The sequence below is a fragment of the Engystomops pustulosus genome, chromosome 1, assembly GCF_040894005.1.
Source record: "Engystomops pustulosus chromosome 1, aEngPut4.maternal, whole genome shotgun sequence".
Classification (NCBI taxonomy): Eukaryota; Metazoa; Chordata; class Amphibia; order Anura; family Leptodactylidae; genus Engystomops; species Engystomops pustulosus.
In genome coordinates, this window is record NC_092411.1 from 162,751,077 (window position 1) to 162,769,123 (window position 18,047).

Sequence of the window (18,047 nt, forward strand, 5' to 3'; positions counted from 1 at the left end):
CTCATGTTTTTCCAGAGAAAAGTCAAGCCCAGATGCTGGAAGGGCAGCTTTAAAGGACTATACCTTTTATAGCAACAAGAACCATAGTTCTGGTATTGTATTAAAGAAGTTCTCATTTTTCAAACAGCTACAGAACCACAGAAATGGGCAGGTAAAGTCTTAAATGCAAATGAAGTCTTTAAAGGACATCCAAAAATCAAATTACCTGATGGTAGATGCTTACTACTCACCTTCTTGCGCTATGCATAATCATAGAAATCCCTGCGCTGCCCGGCAGGGAGCACGAGTATTGCAGAGATGAAATGCTATGATCACACAACGCAAGGCTGGGGAGCATGAATAAATTATTTAGCGGCAGAGCCAAGAGGTGCTCTGCTCATTTGCACCCGTTTTAAAATAAACTAAAAGAAGATTACGACATATGGGGATGGGACGTGGAGGCAAGTAGTAAGCATCTACAATCAGGTAATCTACCAGACTCACCTATGGAAAAGGATGAAAGTTTTCTGCTCATAGTCACATAACTTGGGATGAGATTTTTTATTTTTTTTTTTAATTGGTAAATGGGTGAGATTTTAAGAAAAACTTCATTAGACATATACAGATATATGGAACTGTTTTTGGCAGAAATATTGCTGCACTTTTAGTGCTTGGCTAGTGGGGAAACACTGGATACTAGTATTCACTACATAGTGTTCCTACTTATCCAGATATTGGTGTTGTAGTGACCTGGATAAAAGGGCCTACAATGTATTATTGCATTGGAGGCTAGTACATTTTTCTCATTCATCTCATCTTTCAAGTCTCTTAATAGTTTTAGGTTAGGTTTACACTGCTACAATGCAAATCACAAGAGAGCCTTAAAGGACACCTGTCATCAGGTCTGCGTCACTTGTCCTGTCACCACTACTTGTTGGAGCAGCTCACAAGGATCCCATCCCAGCCTTTATCTAGTTATTTCATACATTATTCATTGTAAAATCATCTATTTTTTATCATGTAAATGAGGCTGGTCACATGGTCAGAGGCAGTGATGTCACCCCTGTTACCCCTCCCCTCTTCTCCCCCTGCTCATGTCTGTGTGTAATGTACAGAAAAGCATTGCTGGTGTCTGTGCTGCATCTGCTGACATGCTGCATCCTCCTAATACACAGAGACACAGACATCAGCTACACAAATACCTGACATGTTCTGCTGTAACATGGCTGTCTGGAGCTGTTGTATCTCTCCTATACATACACACATGCACACAAAGGCTGCAGGGGCCGCCAGCACCAGGAAGCACATCATTATACAGGCTGTCAGTCATGCACTGGGGGTGTGGCTGTGCCTCCCACTCATGAATAAGGTGGACAGCTTGAATATGCTAATACTTCATTGGACATTTCACAGGTCATTTGCATACAGCTTTAGGACCTCATTGCTTAGGTTTACAGGCTTGTAGAGGGACAATGAAGGGATAGAGGCAATGCTCTCTAATGGCAGTTTATGAAAATATATTTAGTTTAGGGGGGTTATTTTGCATGACGGGTTCTCTTTAAAGGTAATCTTTAACTTCCATTTTGTGAAGATTGACTATTAATGATGCTGGGTACATCTCAGCAACATTAAAAGCACTTATCTTTATGCAAATGAAATGTACCCGGCAGTGAATAGTTAATTTACCACATTGGGAGGAAGATTTCCTTTAAAGGTGTTGTCACAAGATTAAATGTTATGCTCCATTAGATTCCTTGCAACCAATAAAAGCCAGGCATGTATCCTGCAACTCAATTTAATGTTCATGGGATGTTTCTGGCAATCTCAGAGTGCCCAGAGACAGTAAAGCGATGTGCTCAGCTATTTGACAGTCCTGGTGAAATTGAGGAATATTTGTCAATTGTCAGAGCAGAACTGTTATAGCTGTTCTTGGCAACCAATCAGAAGTCAGGTTTCATATTGAACATGGTTTTTATAATGAATCATGAGCTCTAATTGATTGCCAGAAGCAACTAGACCAGTTTTGCTCTTCTGAGAACTCTCCCCATTGAGTGGAGCAGAAGAGAACATGCTCTGTTTTTATTTTTTTAGTATTTCAAGTTATAAATAGGTTATTCTTTATTGTAAAAAATAGTTTTCCTCCATAGATATTTTTCTGCTCTCCGTGCTGAGCAAGTGCCTATTTTTTTGTGGGTGATCTGTTAAAAAGTGACTAAAAACAATAGAGATGTTAATATTTATTTTTCTCTAAATTTATGATTAGTTGAATAACCAAATTTCAGTGTGCCAATGTTATCACAAATTTAGAATTATATAACTTGGGCCTACATGCATTAACCTCAAACCATATTTAAAACTGTATATTTGTTGTTAAAGGACACTTACCATTTGATTTGATGCTTTATGAAGCAAACATACCTTGAGAGACTGCTGTAGCTACACTGATGCAGGATCATCTCTTGGTTAATCCTTGCAGGATTAACCAATCACTGTTCTCCCTGCCAGACAGAATAATCAATTGCTGCATCATCCCCCAGCTGCTGTGTAGGAGTGATCCATTAGTAATGACTAATCTGCATTTGTAACACAAGCTCTGTGTGTAATATGTTTATGTCAGCCAGTCTGATCCAGCTTTCCCAAGGTGAATGTTATTGTTTTTTCAGCAAAACAACTAAGTGCAAGGATTAACCAAGATATGATCTTGCATCAGTGTAGCTACAGCATTCCCAAGGTATGTTTGCCTCATAATGCATCAAATCAAATGGTAGGTTTCCTTTGAAGTGGTATTCCAGGAATATGAAAATCAATACAAAAACCCATAATGCTATAAATAAATGAATACAACAAAACTAAAATGTCAAATCAGATAACGGAGCTTAAATTTGATTTAACAAAGATTTCTAAAGTAGGCAGAGATATCTCCAATATGGCCAACATATGATACTTCATCTCCCATGATCCCCCAGTTCTCATCAACTCTTCCCTCCTATGCTCTGTTCCCATTGCCGATATAACAAATTGTCCTGCTCCATTACCATAGTAATGATGTGTGTAACTACCATCACTTCACATTTCCCCACTGAGATGGGTTTCACCACAACACTGGCTATATAGGATGCACTGCAAAACATGATGATGACATGACCCTCGACCAACAGCCATCTTCTGTGCTGTGTTTCTTACAGAGACAAAAATCAATGGACTGATTAAAGGGACAGTAGCATTTTAAATCTTCATTATAGTGTATGTCCACAATATTTTAACAACTAATTACATATTAGCTTTTATATTAATGACCCATTTGAATATAAAATTATGCCTATTCCTGGAATTCCCCTATAAGTTTGTATTAGCTTTACATAGAAGTAGGTTTAAGGGGTTGCCTGGTCTTTGTTAGAAATTACCTAGGATATGTTCTCGAAATTAATTTAGTGGTGGCATGAAATCCACACTGATCATCTGATCCAGACCACCTCCTGTGCTACAATCTAGACAGAGGATTAAGTTGGAAGGTTATAGCTCCATCAATTGTATAGCTGATATTAAGTTCACGCATTTCCTTCCTAAATACGAAGAGTCTTCGATTATTCAAATGCACTTGGACTTCTGATGAATAAAATTGAAGGATAATAGAAGTGACAAGACTTGTTGTAACTAGTTATCAAAGGAAAAAAAAAAAAAACACGCACAAATCCCTACAATAATGTTATCAGCAGAAAAAGTCCTAAACAGTTTATAAATCTTCTGCTTCATTTCCTCTGGCATCTTCTTCCTCATCCTCTTCGAGGTCTTTTTCAAGTGGGGCACCAACATCCTTTGATATTTCCTCCACATGAGCTAGCATGTCAGCCATAAGAGCTTCTTCCAATTTTTTTCTCACTTGTTGTACAAGTTCTTCCTGTTTCCTAATAAGCATTATTGAACATTAGAATTGGTGAAATTTGTGCACTCCTGCTTATGGTTCACTTAATGGATTATATACAGGCAGTCCCAGGCTTCCATTCAAGATAGGTTCTTTAGGTTTGTGTGGATCACACTCAGTCAGCTCTGCTATAAAGACTATCTTTTCTGTAGTCAGGAGAGCAAGTCTCAGCTCACTGCTTCTTGGAAGGAAATGCCTGTGACTGAGCTGGTCTTGTAATGTCAAGCGTGAGGGGCAGGGAGGAAGGGGGGTTGGTGCATTACAAGACCAGCTTTTTAATTTTCATTAATTATTCCATAAAGGGTTTACAAAAGTAGAGTTTTCATATTATCAGATAATAAGCTCTAAAGATACAGCAAGATTTCATAAAAATTATAGATGCTAGAGGCTTGGGCAGAGATCACTAATGATGTTTAAAGGGCATCTAGAACCAAAATGAAGGACTGTATGCAAATGAGCCCAAGGGGCTCCAGGCTCCGTAGGTGTTAAACCCTTGGCCCATTTTTTGTACATTATGTTAGCTAAAAAAAATTGTGTTTATTTATGACAAACAAATATTTGGTGTAAAATTTGGAAAAAATTCTAAATTTTCGAAATTCAAAATGTTCGACTTTTTCCACACATCATTCATAACAGAAAAAAAAAAAAACGTAATAACTAACATATACCGAATGTCTGCTTTATGTCGACTTGGTTATAGGGCTTTGAACTTTATGTGCGATTTTTCACACTTTCAAAAAAAAAAAAAAAAAAAAAAAAACCCACAGAATCATGCTATTGAAGGACCTGCACAGATCTCAAGTCACTTTGAGAAGCCTCAGTCGTAAAACCCCATTATACAAAACTACACCCATCATGTATTGTATTTAAAACAAATAAGCTTGCTAACCCTTTGTTTTTAAGGGGTAAAAAAAATATAAAATAAAACTTGCGTGGAATTTTGACGTTTTAATTTTTGCGGACTAAATGAACGAGTTTAAAAAAAAAAAAAATGTACACAATCTCATTGGATAAAATACCATAACACTCCACTAAGTTTGATACCCAGAGTATAAGAATATCCCATATGTGGTGGTGACATGCTGTATAGGCACACAGCATGATATTGATGAGAAGCTGCACAATTCAGAGCAGATTTACATTGTCACTTTTTAAGGGCTATACAATCTTTATTTTTTGGCAATTTGGACAAATAAGGGCTTAATTTATGCGACATAAGATGCACTTTAAAAGTACTTTATTTTAGTAGGTCATTAGCTTATTGATGAGATATTAACTCTTGAATGTATGGAACAAAAGAAAAATGACACTTTTTTTGTACAATTTTTGGGACAGTTCACTGTACCTTAAAAATAACATTATCTTTATTCTATAGATCACTAAGATTACAGTGATACCTCATTTATTTAGTTTTATATATTTCTACTACTTTAAAAAAAACTAATAGAGAAAATCTCATTTATTTTCCTACCGCCATCTTTTCGGAAACATAACCTTTATATTTTTTGGTTGACAGAGCTGATTTGTGGCTTATTGTTCACATGTTGAGTTGTCCTTTTCAGTAGTACCATTTTACCGCACATAACTTTTTTGATCACTTTTTGGAAAGGGATTTTATGAAAAATTAAAATTTTTTGTCCAGTTTTTCTTGTTTTGTTTTTACAGCGTTCACTACCCGGTAAGCTCTGCAGGGGGAGTCCAATTCAGTATATATGGCCCTTACATGCCAACATGACCGAGTTGTGTAAAGGGTTAACACCTGCAATTGGAGATTGTTAGTGGTGGGTGTCGGCTATAATATACAGCAGACACCCCCACAGTTCCGCAGCAGATGCCAGAAGCGGGACTTAGTACTACATCACAATGCGGCAAGTCTCTGCCGCAGGTGACGTAGTACTACATCCAATATCGGTAAGGGGTTAATGGAGCCCCTTCATGCTCATTTGCATACAGGCTTTCATCTTGGTGGTAGATGTCTTTTTTAACCGATTCGCGACCGCGGTCCCGTTCCAATGCATGGAGAGGGCTCGCGGGCCGAGCCCTCTCCATAGCCGGTAAGTCTCTGCTGCATATTGCAGCAAAGGCTTACCGGTGCCGGCACCGATCGCAGGTGTTTCCTTGCTGATCTTTCCGAGGATCGTCGCTCCCCGTGACGACATCGGGGAGCGGTGATCCGTCGCCATGGTAGCTTCGGGTCTCACGAAGACCCGAAGCTACTTCGGGTTAACCCATTCATTACAATGAGCACATTGTAATGTATGAGGAGTAAAATCCCCATATACTGCCATACTGTAGTATGGCAGTATATGGCAGGATCGATCAGACAACCTATGGTTAAAGTACCGTCCGAAAATGCCTGATCTATCAAAATATAATAACGGTTTTTCACTGTGTTTAAAAAAAAAAATTAAAATTCTATAAAAGTGATCAAAAGGTCGTACAGTCCTAAAAATAATATCATTGAAAAAATCATCAAAAGTCACAAAAGATGACACCACCCTCAACTCCATACAACGAAGTATGAAAAAGTTAAGCACAAGAATACGGCAAAATAAAAAATAAAAAATTTTGTACATGAGGTTTTAATTTACCATGCGTGCGGCTACATAGGAAGTGAAGGAGAGCCGCGCGCATGGCAAGCGCCGAGCGCGTACCTCCCTGCGTCGGCTATAAAGTTTAAAAAGTGTTTTAAACCGCGATACCGCGGTTTAAAACACTAACAAAAATAAGCTCCAGCACCAGCTCACCCTGAGCTGGTGCCTGGTATTTCCATCTGAAACCTGCCACTTCAAGTGGTAGGTTTCCTTTAAGGAAATGTACCACTCACAAATTAAAAGAAAACCCTACAGATACTCACCTGTTGTCTTCACCCCGATCCCAGCGCTTGTCTTCGCCAATCTTGACAAACCGGGATCACCGGAATGTGGGGGACTAGCTGTCCAGCACTCCAGGCTGCTAAATATTAAAGCCCTCGCCAACTTCCTCTCCAGTTATGTCTTGCATGATAGATGCCTCCCATATTGGAGAGTAAGGCAACACGTGGAGTGAATAATTAACAGATGTCCAGCGCTCCCCACTGCGCAAGTCTTTTTTCTAGGTGATCCCAGCATGTCAAGATTAGCAGACTGCAGCAGAAAAAGACTCAGGGAAGGGCGGGTTTTGGTGGAATATACAGAACATGGTGCAGAGCAACTAAGCATATGAAAAGACTAGAATACAACTGATTGCAAAATTTGGGGGTTTTCAGCGTAGAAAGAAGGCAGCTAAAGGTTGGCCTCATTACAATGTACAAATATCTGAATGGGCAGTATAGGGATCTTTCAAGGATCTTTTTATACCTAGGTTGGTGGCCAAGAGAATAGGGCTAAAGTGAATTGTTCCATTTCCATGAAACTTTTCATTTAAATTAATAGTATATACATACCTGATGTCCTCATCCGTCACCATAAATGCTTTGCAAAGCGGCTGGGAAGTGTTAAGCCACACTCCTGGATTCTTCTCTACTGCAGCAGACAACTGCCCAGTGATTGGCATAGTACTTGTATGTAGTGCACTTGCAATAGCAGAAAGTAGGGTTTCATCGGTACATCCTGGTCCTACACCTGGAAATGAAAAAAAAAAAAGTAATGAATGCAAATGCTTAAAGGACGCCTATCATCAGGTCTCTGTAACGATTTATGTCATTACTACCTGTTGGAGCAGCTCACAAGGATTCCATACCAACCTTTATCTAGTCAATTCATACATTAATCACTGTAAAATGATATTTTCTTTATTATGTAAATGAGGCTGGGTACATGGAGAGAGAAAATGATGTCAATCCTGTTACCCCTCCCCCCTGCTCATGTCTGTGTGTAAAGTATAGTAAAGCATTGCTAGTGTCTGTGCTTTACCTGATGACATGCCATCTCTTCCTTTACACATGTGTGAAACACAGACATCGGATACACAAGTACCTGACATGTTCTGCTATAACATGGATGCATCCTGGAGCTGTTGTATCTCTCTTATACACACACACACTGCAGGGGGCATGGCAGCCAGAACATGGAGGAGCCATTACACCATTATACAGTTTGTAAGTCAAGCACTGGGGGGGGGGGAGGGGTGATTGCTGTACCTCCTACTCATGAAAAAGGTGGACAGCTGAATAAGATAATGACTCATTGGACCTCCCTCAAGTCATTTGCATACAGCTTTACAATTCTGTAACCTTAAACAATCAGGTACTATGGGAACAATGAAGGGATGGAGGCAATGCTTTCTAATGGCAGTTTATGAAAATATATTTAGTTTTGGGAATTAATTTGCCTGATGGGTTCTCTTTAAAATGTTTGTGGGGAAACTCATAAAGGGGATGTAGCACCTCTGCTGAGTTATTCTGCGAGAAAGGCAATGTCCAAAAGACTTCACTGTAGTGCACCGAATGCATCATTAGCATATGGATTAAAAAGCGTATTCTATACAACATGCTGCTTGAGGAGGTGTCCCTTTAGGAGAAAATGGTAAAGACTCATTATAAACTTACCTTGCAGCCCTTTTGGCAACTCCATTGTTTTCACAATCTCCTCTGCTATGTCAAACGCATTTAGTCCACTGAGTTTCTTTTCCCAAAATAGCTGTTTTTGTGGATTAAAAAGTATAACAAATTTTGGTAATGTAGAAGTCATCAAATGTGTATAGCATGCATTTTGTGGTAAGCTACCTGGCGGGGTTGGTCAACAGCTTTCTGTGGATCACTTTTCACTTTGTTGGTAGGATGGTTTGTCACCTTTGTGACTGGCTGCTTAAAGATTGAGGCAGTCTGCCTAACTGGAAGTGCCGTGTTCAGATCGGGCTTTCCCTACGGAAGGAGGCAAAATAATTAAGTTATAAAACAAAGGCTTTTCATTTTGTCATTTCAAGGGAACCTGTCACCAGGAATGTGATTTTTAGCTGGTGACAGGTTCCAATAGCCTATGCCAGTGATGGCTAACCTATGGCACTGGTGCCAGAGGTGGCACTCGGAGCCCTTTCTGTGGGCACTCAGGCCATCACCAGAGATGACTCCAGGTATCTTCCTGCAGTCCCATACAGCCCAGGACTTGCTGTGCACAGAGCTATTTTAAAGTGACAGCTCTACCTGGGACTATTTTCTGCATTATTGGGGTCCTCAGGGGCAGGTATCAATGAAAACTGTGACAGAGAAGGGAGTATAAATCACAAATTAAGTTTCTGTGTTGGCACTTTGCAATAAATAAGTGGGTCTTTGTTGTAGTTTGGGCACTCGGTCTAAAAGGTTTTCCATCACTGGCCTATGCTATGCGGATTTTAAAAAGGACTCATCATTCTGAATCATTTCAGAAGTTTATATAGGTTTAATTCACATTACCCGGCTCCCTGCCAGCAGCAAGTGGAGAGCCCCCAGGGGTGGGCAGCTGCAGTCTGTGTTAGTCTTCTCTCCTCCACACTCATGCAGTTCACTCAGCTCTCACACACTTCCTGTCGAGCATTGAGGTTTGGGGAAGGGGGGTGGTGAGGAAGAATACATGAGGAGACACAGACTGCAGCTGCTCCCTTTCCACCGGGACTCTGGCTGTTGGTAGGAAGTCGTGCAATGTAAATCAAACTTTTATAAACTACTGATATAATTCAGAATGCTGACAAAAACAATAACATAGGTTATTGAAACCTGTCAAGTCAAATATCAAATTCCTGGTGACATGTTCTCTTTAATGGGGACCTTCCATCATCTTCGCAACCCCATCTCTTTGCATCCTTTATTAGGATTTGCTCGTCCAACTACACTGAAATTTCCACAAATATAGTTTTGGTTATGGACCGTCTTCTCCAGCCCAAGACCCTCAGCTATACTATAAATGGCCTAAATAACATACTGGCTCCCAAAACCAATGGTATTTATTGTTCATGAATGATGAGCAGAAAAAAAATTTCAATTATTGCACCTATCAAAAGATTTAAGGATGTCAAAAAAGTTATGAAGTTCCTATTAAATAAATGCAGAAATATTTAGTGGGATATGTAATATTAACAACTTACCAACACATGCTATACTTTTATGGCATAGTGTCAGTAAATGTACAAGTAACCTAAAATGAACATTGTCACGGCGAAGGATACCGCCGCCTCGTCACGTGACTTGGGGTGCAACTGTACGAGTTAATTTAGCCTACTCGAACTTGCGCTCACCTTTCACTCAGGACACAAATTGAGCATAAATCACACCTCATACAGCTCCAGCACCAGAACCGCTGCCACCACTTATTGCATTTATACTGGGACCAATAAGTATCCCACTCTACATCAACTCTTGCTTCTCAAGCAGTCACTTTGTCACACCACTAGACATGCACACTCAGCACTCCAGCAGTCACACAGTTCACCACACTTCACAAGGCTATGAGCATACAGGGACCAAAATTAAAGTGAAAAGCTTTAAATTACAAAAAGTTGATCAGTGCATAAAAAGATATTAAAAACAAAAGAATTACAAAATAAAATGACACACAACACGGCAAAACAGTTATAAAATAAAAAGGGAGAAAAATAACAGAAACTTACAAACTTAGGCTACATTCACACGAACGTATGGGGGACGTATATACGGCCGATATACGTCCCCCATACACTCCTATGGGCGCACGGCACCCTACAGGAGCGGTACGGTGCCACACACGTCCTATCTTTCCCCGTAATACGGCGCCATAGGTTGCTATGGAGAGGGGCGGGGGTGAGCTGCGCTCACCTCCTCCTCCTCTCCCCGTACACTGCCGTTGCCCGCTACGGTACGGTACGGGCGGGCAACGGCAGTGTGAATATAGCCTTAAAGTAAATCCTGATCCCTGGAGGTGGGAGAAATAAGGAACACACTCAGCTTGTCAAGCAGCCCCCAAAATGTGAACACCAATTCTTGGATTTCATATTGTTTTATAACTTCAGATTTCAGAACCCCCCATTCATTAATTAGTCCAGAGGGTCATTCAGGATTGGGCAAAGTTTTAATGAGGGGGGAGAGTCCAGGAATATTTAAACAGTCTTTTGTTTCCAAATCCTGATGCAGAAGAGGGGGGTAGGGAGACCAAATGTCCTTTGGGGTCTGAACAGACCAGTCTTCAGTTCAGAGGTTATCAGGCTGTTAAAGCTCCAGGATGTCATAAAAGCTGCCTGGACGCTTCAATAGATGCCAAATATTTAAACAAAGTTTGTAATTACCCTATAGTTAAACCCATCTTATACATTAACGATTAATATCTCCTTGACAAACATAAATACACACACACATGAAATGGCATCACTCCAATATAGTGAAACAATGATGTTTTATTCCACCTTCTGCAACGTTTCAGCTTGACAAAGGCTGAGATTACACCTGAAACGTTGCAACAGGTGGAATAAAACACCATTGTTTCACTATATTGGAGTGCTGCCATTTGTTCTCTGGATATTTATGGACTCTTTTTGGTGTGCTGAAAACCCAAACTCGGCTTATACTCGAGTCAAGAAAAATATATAAAAACCCACCTTTCCAGCTTCCCACGCTGCTGGCTATATACTGGGGATATGGGCTGGCAAGCTATATACTGGGGGGCAGGTGCTGGCTATATGCTATAGGGAAGGGTCTGGCAGGCTATATAATGGGGAGGCTGTGACAAATGCATTTACCACCCTTGGCTTATACTCGAGTCAATAGGTTTTCCCATGTTTTTGTGGTAAAATTAGGGGCCTCTGCTTATATTCGAGTATGATATATATATCATAAACATATTGGGCATCTCCACCAAAATTTCAAAAAATCTCATTTAATAAAAACAAAAAAAAAAAAAAAAAAACTACTTGTATTGCAGCTTTTTCTACCACCCATAAAGATTTGAATACATTTCAATACAGAGCCAAACATACCATAAACAAAAATATAAAAATAAATTTGCATGTGTAAGATTCTGCCAATAATTTGACTGCGATGATAAGCTGTTGACTTGCATACCTTGGCCTGATTCAATCCATCATATCTCATACGCTGGCGGTTCTTGTTGATTTTGCTCATCAACATTTTCCCTGTACGAAAATCAAAGGTGCTTAGATCCATGGAATTTCCAAGATATCGTGCCAACTGTGGTTTGCTACGGAATTTCTTACCGCTTGGGCTGAAAAGTAGGACAATGAACTTTAGAGAAAAAAAAAAATAAGTTATGCCAAAAACAGTTGCTTCTATGTAATAGGTCTATGAAAATGGCCACCATGACAACTGGATGTTTCATGAGTAATCCTTCTGAGTATCTTTCAGATGAGCCCATTGCATAAACCAATTATATATAGTGCAAATTGAAGGAATCGTTAGAAAAGTATACTCAAGTTGGTATGAATCAATACTACACGTAACTGACAAATTAGCCAGGTTAAAGGAAATATACCACCAGGATCAAGAATTATAAACCAAGCACACTTCCATGCCAGTGTGTGCCCCCTTTGGCAGGATCTGCTCTTCTTTAAGATTCCTATGCCCTTGTTTTTAAGGAAAAAAAAACTTTAAAATAATGCAAATTATCCAAAGGGGCTCCAGGCTCTATTAACATCTATGAAGCCCAGACCCCACAGGCTGCATTAACACATTTAGTTTAGGTTGCGTTTACATTGCGTTTTGAAATGCATTACAATAGCTGAGAAGTGATTTGACGAATAACATTATTGTTAACAAAAATGTAAGTTAACAAAATGAATGTGTTAAAAAGGGGTTTCCAACAAAACAAGTTAGGCCCTATCCACATCACTGAGACCCCATAGATCAGTGATGGCGAATCTTTTAGTGACCGAGTGTCCAAACTACAACCAAAACCCACTTATTTATCGCAAAGTGCCAACACAGAAATTTTATTTGTGTTTTATACCCCTTGCTGTCACATCTTATATTCATAATCGCACACTGAGGAAACCAATAAAGCAAAAAAATAAAAGAAATTTGGATGATCATTGTAGCTTTGCTCCAGGGTCCCATAAACAGGAAGAATTGTCAGGGCCGGAGCAGGAGCTACAATGATAATCCAGATCTGTCCACAACTTCCCACTCCTACAGTAGTCCCAGGTAGAGCTGTCACGTTAAAATAGCTCTGTGCACAGCAAGTCCTGGGCTGTCTGGGACTGCAGGAAGATACCTGGAGTCATCTCTGGTGATGGCCTGAGTGCCCACAGAAAGGGCTCCGAGTGCCACCTCTGGCACCAGTGCCATAGGTTCGCCACCACTGCCATAGATCATAAGAACAGGGGGCCCAATGTACCTGTCGGACCTCTCTTTGCTCCCCAGAGATGAGCGGAGCAGCACACGGCAGTCAGCTCCATAGACATGAATGGGGCAGTCCGGCCATTTGCGACCTGCTGCTCTGCCCATTTCAGGGAGCGACAAGGGGTCCGACGGGGGTACATGTGCCCCAATATTCTTGTCATCTGTTGTAGTCTCATCACTGAGACCCACACCAATCAGCAAGTTAGGCCCTATCCTCTGGATAGGGCCTAACTTGTTTCATGGGAATGTTAACAGCAATGTAATTTAGCAAATCGACTCTCCTCAGCTGTTGTAATGCGTTTCAAAACGCAAATATAAATGCAGCCTAAACAAAAACATGTGGAAGTGACTTCAGGCTCATTTACATAATTTTAAAAGCCTTTATTTTGTAAAAACCAGGTCATAAGAAGCTAAAAGAAGAACAGATCCTGTTAAGGCGGGCACACACCAGTATGTCAGTGGGGTTGGTTTACCTTCCTTGATCCTGTTGGTAGATATCCCATAAACTAGAAGCCCCTCAGTTTGGGTATGAAACAAAATAACTAGAATTCCTTCATACATATAAAACATAATAAAATAAGTAGAAAAATAATCTTTAGCTAATTTGCATATGCCTAAGTTTTTAGAGGCTGAAGAAGGAGTGTCACTTTAGACACCCTAGAATAAAGTGACACTCCTTTAGTCTCTTTCTTACTTGCATACGATTTGTGAAGTATGTATGCTGGGAGCAACCCAATATAAAAAGGATCCAACAGTACAGTTACAATTTGCTCCACCTCATTCAGGACATATACACAATTATATGTTTGGCCCAACCCACCACATTAAAGAAGACCTGTCAGGTTGATTTGGGACTCTAAACCAACTACAGGTCCTCATGGACCTGTGGTTTAGGGCCCCAAATCGACCTTTCAGAAGCTGTTAAATGGAAGGAAAATAAAAAAATAAAACTTAAATACATACCTGGATGCGAGTCTGATGAGGCACATCAGACTCGCATCAGGAGATCTCGCCCTGGCGCCTCATCTCCCAATGAGGGAAGTGAAGTCGGGGCAGTATCCCAGCCTCACTGCGCATGTGCTGTGCTTATGCCACTTCACAGTGAAGCTGGGGTGTAATGCTCCAGTTTAACTTTCCAGAAAACAACCAGATAGCTAGGGATCAAGGGGAGTATTAGTTTTTTTTTTTACCCAAATGCGTAAAAATGATACAGGGCATTTTGGGTGGTTTAGTGTCAAACAACTCCATATACTTTCCTCTTGGTAGGGAGCCCCCATTGCTCTCAGAGCAAGGTCTCCACGTGTTCTGTTGCCCTGAGACCATCAAATTCAAATGGGCATAGTGGTCAATGAACATGTTGTCAGCACATGGCCCAATGGGGCCAGAAGCTTCACCTGTGAAAGACCCTCCCAAGAGGAAAGTTTTTCTTCTGGATTTTAAAGGAATTCTACCATCAAGAATCTACTTAGTAGATCCATAAGGAATATTCCTTATGCCTCATACATTTTATTTTCTAAAACAAAAGTGTGTTAACTTTATTTCATGTATATGTTAAAAATCTGCAGAGGCGTGGAATAGCCTTGACTCCCCAAGCTCACTGAGGGTACTCTACGCCCCGAGTAGCCTCCGAAGGTAATGAAAAAGTATTGAAACTTAATAAAAGCTGTATAGGGATGAGGCATATTAGGAGAATACTAAGTAAATTTCATGATGGTAGACTTCCTTCAACCCCTCTCAATAGCTGATATACTATATTAAAAACTATAATACATACATTTATGGTCTTTGGCTACACACAAACACAGCCACTCATCCTTTGAAGTGTATGGAGAATGGCATTGTTGGTTGCTGGCAAGAGTGGGATAGAAAGGGCAGCGCCCTCTGTTTAATGAAGAGTACCAAAGTACCTGGTGTGGGTCTCCCTCGCCAATGCCATACCTAAAATAAAAACATGCAAGTGGACACTTTTTCACCACCCATAAAATTAAAATAAATTGTCAAAAGGTTGTAAATATCCCTAAATGGGTATGAAATGATGCCTTAGAATTACAATTTGTCACACTTAAAAATAAGTGTAGAAAAGGGCTGTGGCATTAAGGGGTTAAAGGAAAGGTGTGACAGCTATGACATCCCCGACTACCCACTAAAGCCAACGATTAGAAGAAGTCATGGCACAGGGGATGGCTAGCCAATATTCCTATATTTGAGGCATCCCCCATCTTGAGGTCACTACAACCCATGACCATTTGTTAACAAACCCTGCACCTCATTGACTTCAAAGGTTGGTAAATTAGCATGGTGAGGAAACGCAGTTGTACATTATGGACATGGGGATCTAGCACAATACAGACTGAAGCTCACTTGGCATCTGGCATAGTGCACAGGATGGCGCCAAGACAAAGCCCTGCTACTTCTTCTCTACATCGCGGTCTGTTGCTCCTACAACAATGAGCTAACCACGTGAGCGCCCTATAAAGCAATAGCTTCTTAGAGGGTTTTTTTTCTCACTGTTGAGGTCCGTCTTGTGTCCCGCAGCTCCGGATCTCACGACGCCTCGGTGCGGCTTCCATCACCCATTAACTACAATGGCGTTTAGTCCCACCAATGCAAATTAAACCAACCTATAATAGTAGACATCGCTCTTTCCAGCGGACAAGCCTGACCTGCGGGTCACCTCCTCCTTCTTCCAGCCCTGGGGCAAAGCCGAGCACTCCCAACGTTTCCTATCCATCCCGCCGTCGGTCACCCTCTGTGGATCTTCTAAAGCGCGTATCCCTCCGCCGAAACGGACGCTCAATGATTGGCTAGCAGCTGAGGGCGATAGTAAACCCTGATTGGAAGACATGTTGCATGGGAAGTGACCAAACATTGCCATTGTTAGAAGAGGAAATGTTGTGGGTAACGCAGAAATATCGCGACACTTCGGCCATGTTGGGAACTTAAAGCGTGTGTGCGTCACTTGAGAGTTTAGAATGGAGGATAAACCTGAGGTTGAGTCTAAATCCTAGTGGTCTAAAGGACCTGGTCCTTCTGCCCACTTGGATTTAGCCTGCTCTATATAGAAAATGCTAAATCCTAGTGGGCTAAAGGACCTGGTCCCTCTATCCACTAGGATTTAGCTGATTCAACATAGAAAAACTAATTTCTAGTTGGCTAAAGGACCTTTATTGTTCAATTGAATATAAAAGCAATTCAAAAGGTTTTTTTTTTATTTCAACAGTACGAGAGAAAAAGGGTTGACCGCTCACCTCAACTTGTCAATCTCTGTGCTGGCTGCTGCTCAGGGACCACGAGCATGGAACAAATAGAGGACAGAAGAAACGCATGCCGCACCAGCCATGAGTAAGGACGTGTGACGCGTCCGAAACGCGTAGGCTATACTGCCTTACATTTTCTCTGGTACTTTTTTGGTCAATCAGGATGCACAACTACAGCTTTGTCTTACATGTTTATTGCTACTACTATTTTTATTGGAAGAATCGGAATTAAAGAATTACGTTTTATCTACATCTGGTGCGGCATGCGTTTCTTCTGTCCTTTTTTTTTTATTTCCCTTGCATTTGGAGGCAGTATTATTATTAGTTATTATTATTATTAGTCCTCCAACACAAATTCCGATCTGAAAATTATGGGAGATTTATTAAGACTGGCGCATTGTGTTATATAACTGGCATCTGAGTCTGTTGGTTGTTTGCAATAAAAAAAAAGTCACGCACTTCTGTTTCACAATTTCCGTTTTTTCGGGGTTTTTTTTTAATTATTGTAATTTAAACAGATTTCTAGATGGCTACATTAATAATAAAGTATCTTTTTTTAATTTTTTATGAATTTCTTTAGCAGACCTAGTTTTTTGTTAGCGTCAGTTTCTATTTATCATTATTTTGTAGCCATCCGTTTTATTCCTACTATCTGCTCAAATAAATGAATAATGGAAAGTAAAAAATTGGATACTATTGCAAGTCCAGGGCAATCAACAAATTTTTTATTCATCCAGAAACTGTAAAACAGAAGTCAAAATGCAGATGGGACATGGCCCTTAGATAAATGACCCCTATTTTGCGCAAGTCTTAATAACCTCCAGACGTGACGCTCCTTATTTGCTAAGATGTTCTAACCGCTTAGTAATTCTCGTGTAACACTTGTGCAGCGGAATTGACATCTACATTGCGTCCCACCTGGCATAGATTTCACCAATAACCTGCGCTAGTATTTTGATACAGGCTATAGTACATTTGGCGTACTATCCTTACTTGTGCCCCACCACATATTTTAAAAAGTGGCTTCCCGGATATAAAACTGACAAAAAGTCACAATATCCTGGCAGTGCGTCAGAAATGCGACTTTTTCATGTCTTGTATACAGAAAACTGTTAGAGGAGAAAAGGACCAGGTCCCTCTGCCCACTAGGATTTAGCCTGCTTTATATGAGCAATCTAAATCCTAGTTGTCTAAAGCAGAGGTCCCCAACCGCCGGTCCGCAGACCAGGACCGGGCCGTTGCAGTTTATCAGCCGGTCCGCGCAGGGGGCCGCGGCTCCGCTCCCCCTGTTGAGTTGTCGGCTCAGGCTCCAGGCCGAGGCCTCGTCCACGGAGAGCAGCCCCGAGCTGACGCCATTGTTGTTGTTATTGTTCACGGGGGCCCCGACACCGCGGCCAGGCCTCTGCCGCCTCTGAAGGCCAAGGTCCTGCGGTTCATCTCCGCAGCTCACACACGGGCCCCGGGAGCCTCCCCCGGGTACATGGCGCTACTGCCGTGAGCTCTCCGCCCCCTGCCCCTGCTCAAGCTCCACGCTCCCCTACCGCTCTCTCCGCTCTCGACTCTCCGCTCCCTCTGCCCCCCCCCCCCTCTCGGTTCTTGACCTACCCGCTCC

General features: G+C 41.1%; 1 protein-coding gene across 3 annotated transcripts; it reads right to left on the reverse strand.

Annotated features, from left to right (window-relative positions):
* Window positions 1-1,529: 1,529 nt before the first annotated feature.
* Window positions 1,530-16,075, reverse strand: MBD3 (methyl-CpG binding domain protein 3). 3 transcript variants are annotated; one of them, XM_072113657.1, is made up of 6 exons: window positions 15,842-16,075; window positions 11,886-12,045; window positions 8,607-8,744; window positions 8,430-8,520; window positions 7,326-7,503; window positions 1,530-3,884 (listed from the first exon to the last, which is right to left on the reverse strand). In XM_072113657.1, exons 1-6 carry the CDS (start codon window positions 16,051-16,053, stop codon window positions 3,713-3,715), a joined length of 951 nt encoding a protein of 316 aa, XP_071969758.1. In that variant the 5' UTR covers window positions 16,054-16,075; the 3' UTR covers window positions 1,530-3,712. The 3 variants fall into 3 exon arrangements, with proteins under 3 accessions (XP_071969758.1, XP_071969753.1, XP_071969766.1); XM_072113652.1 differs by having other exon boundaries at window positions 15,800-16,074; XM_072113665.1 differs by lacking the exon at window positions 15,842-16,075 and adding an exon at window positions 15,540-15,568.
* Window positions 16,076-18,047: the final 1,972 nt, after the last annotated feature.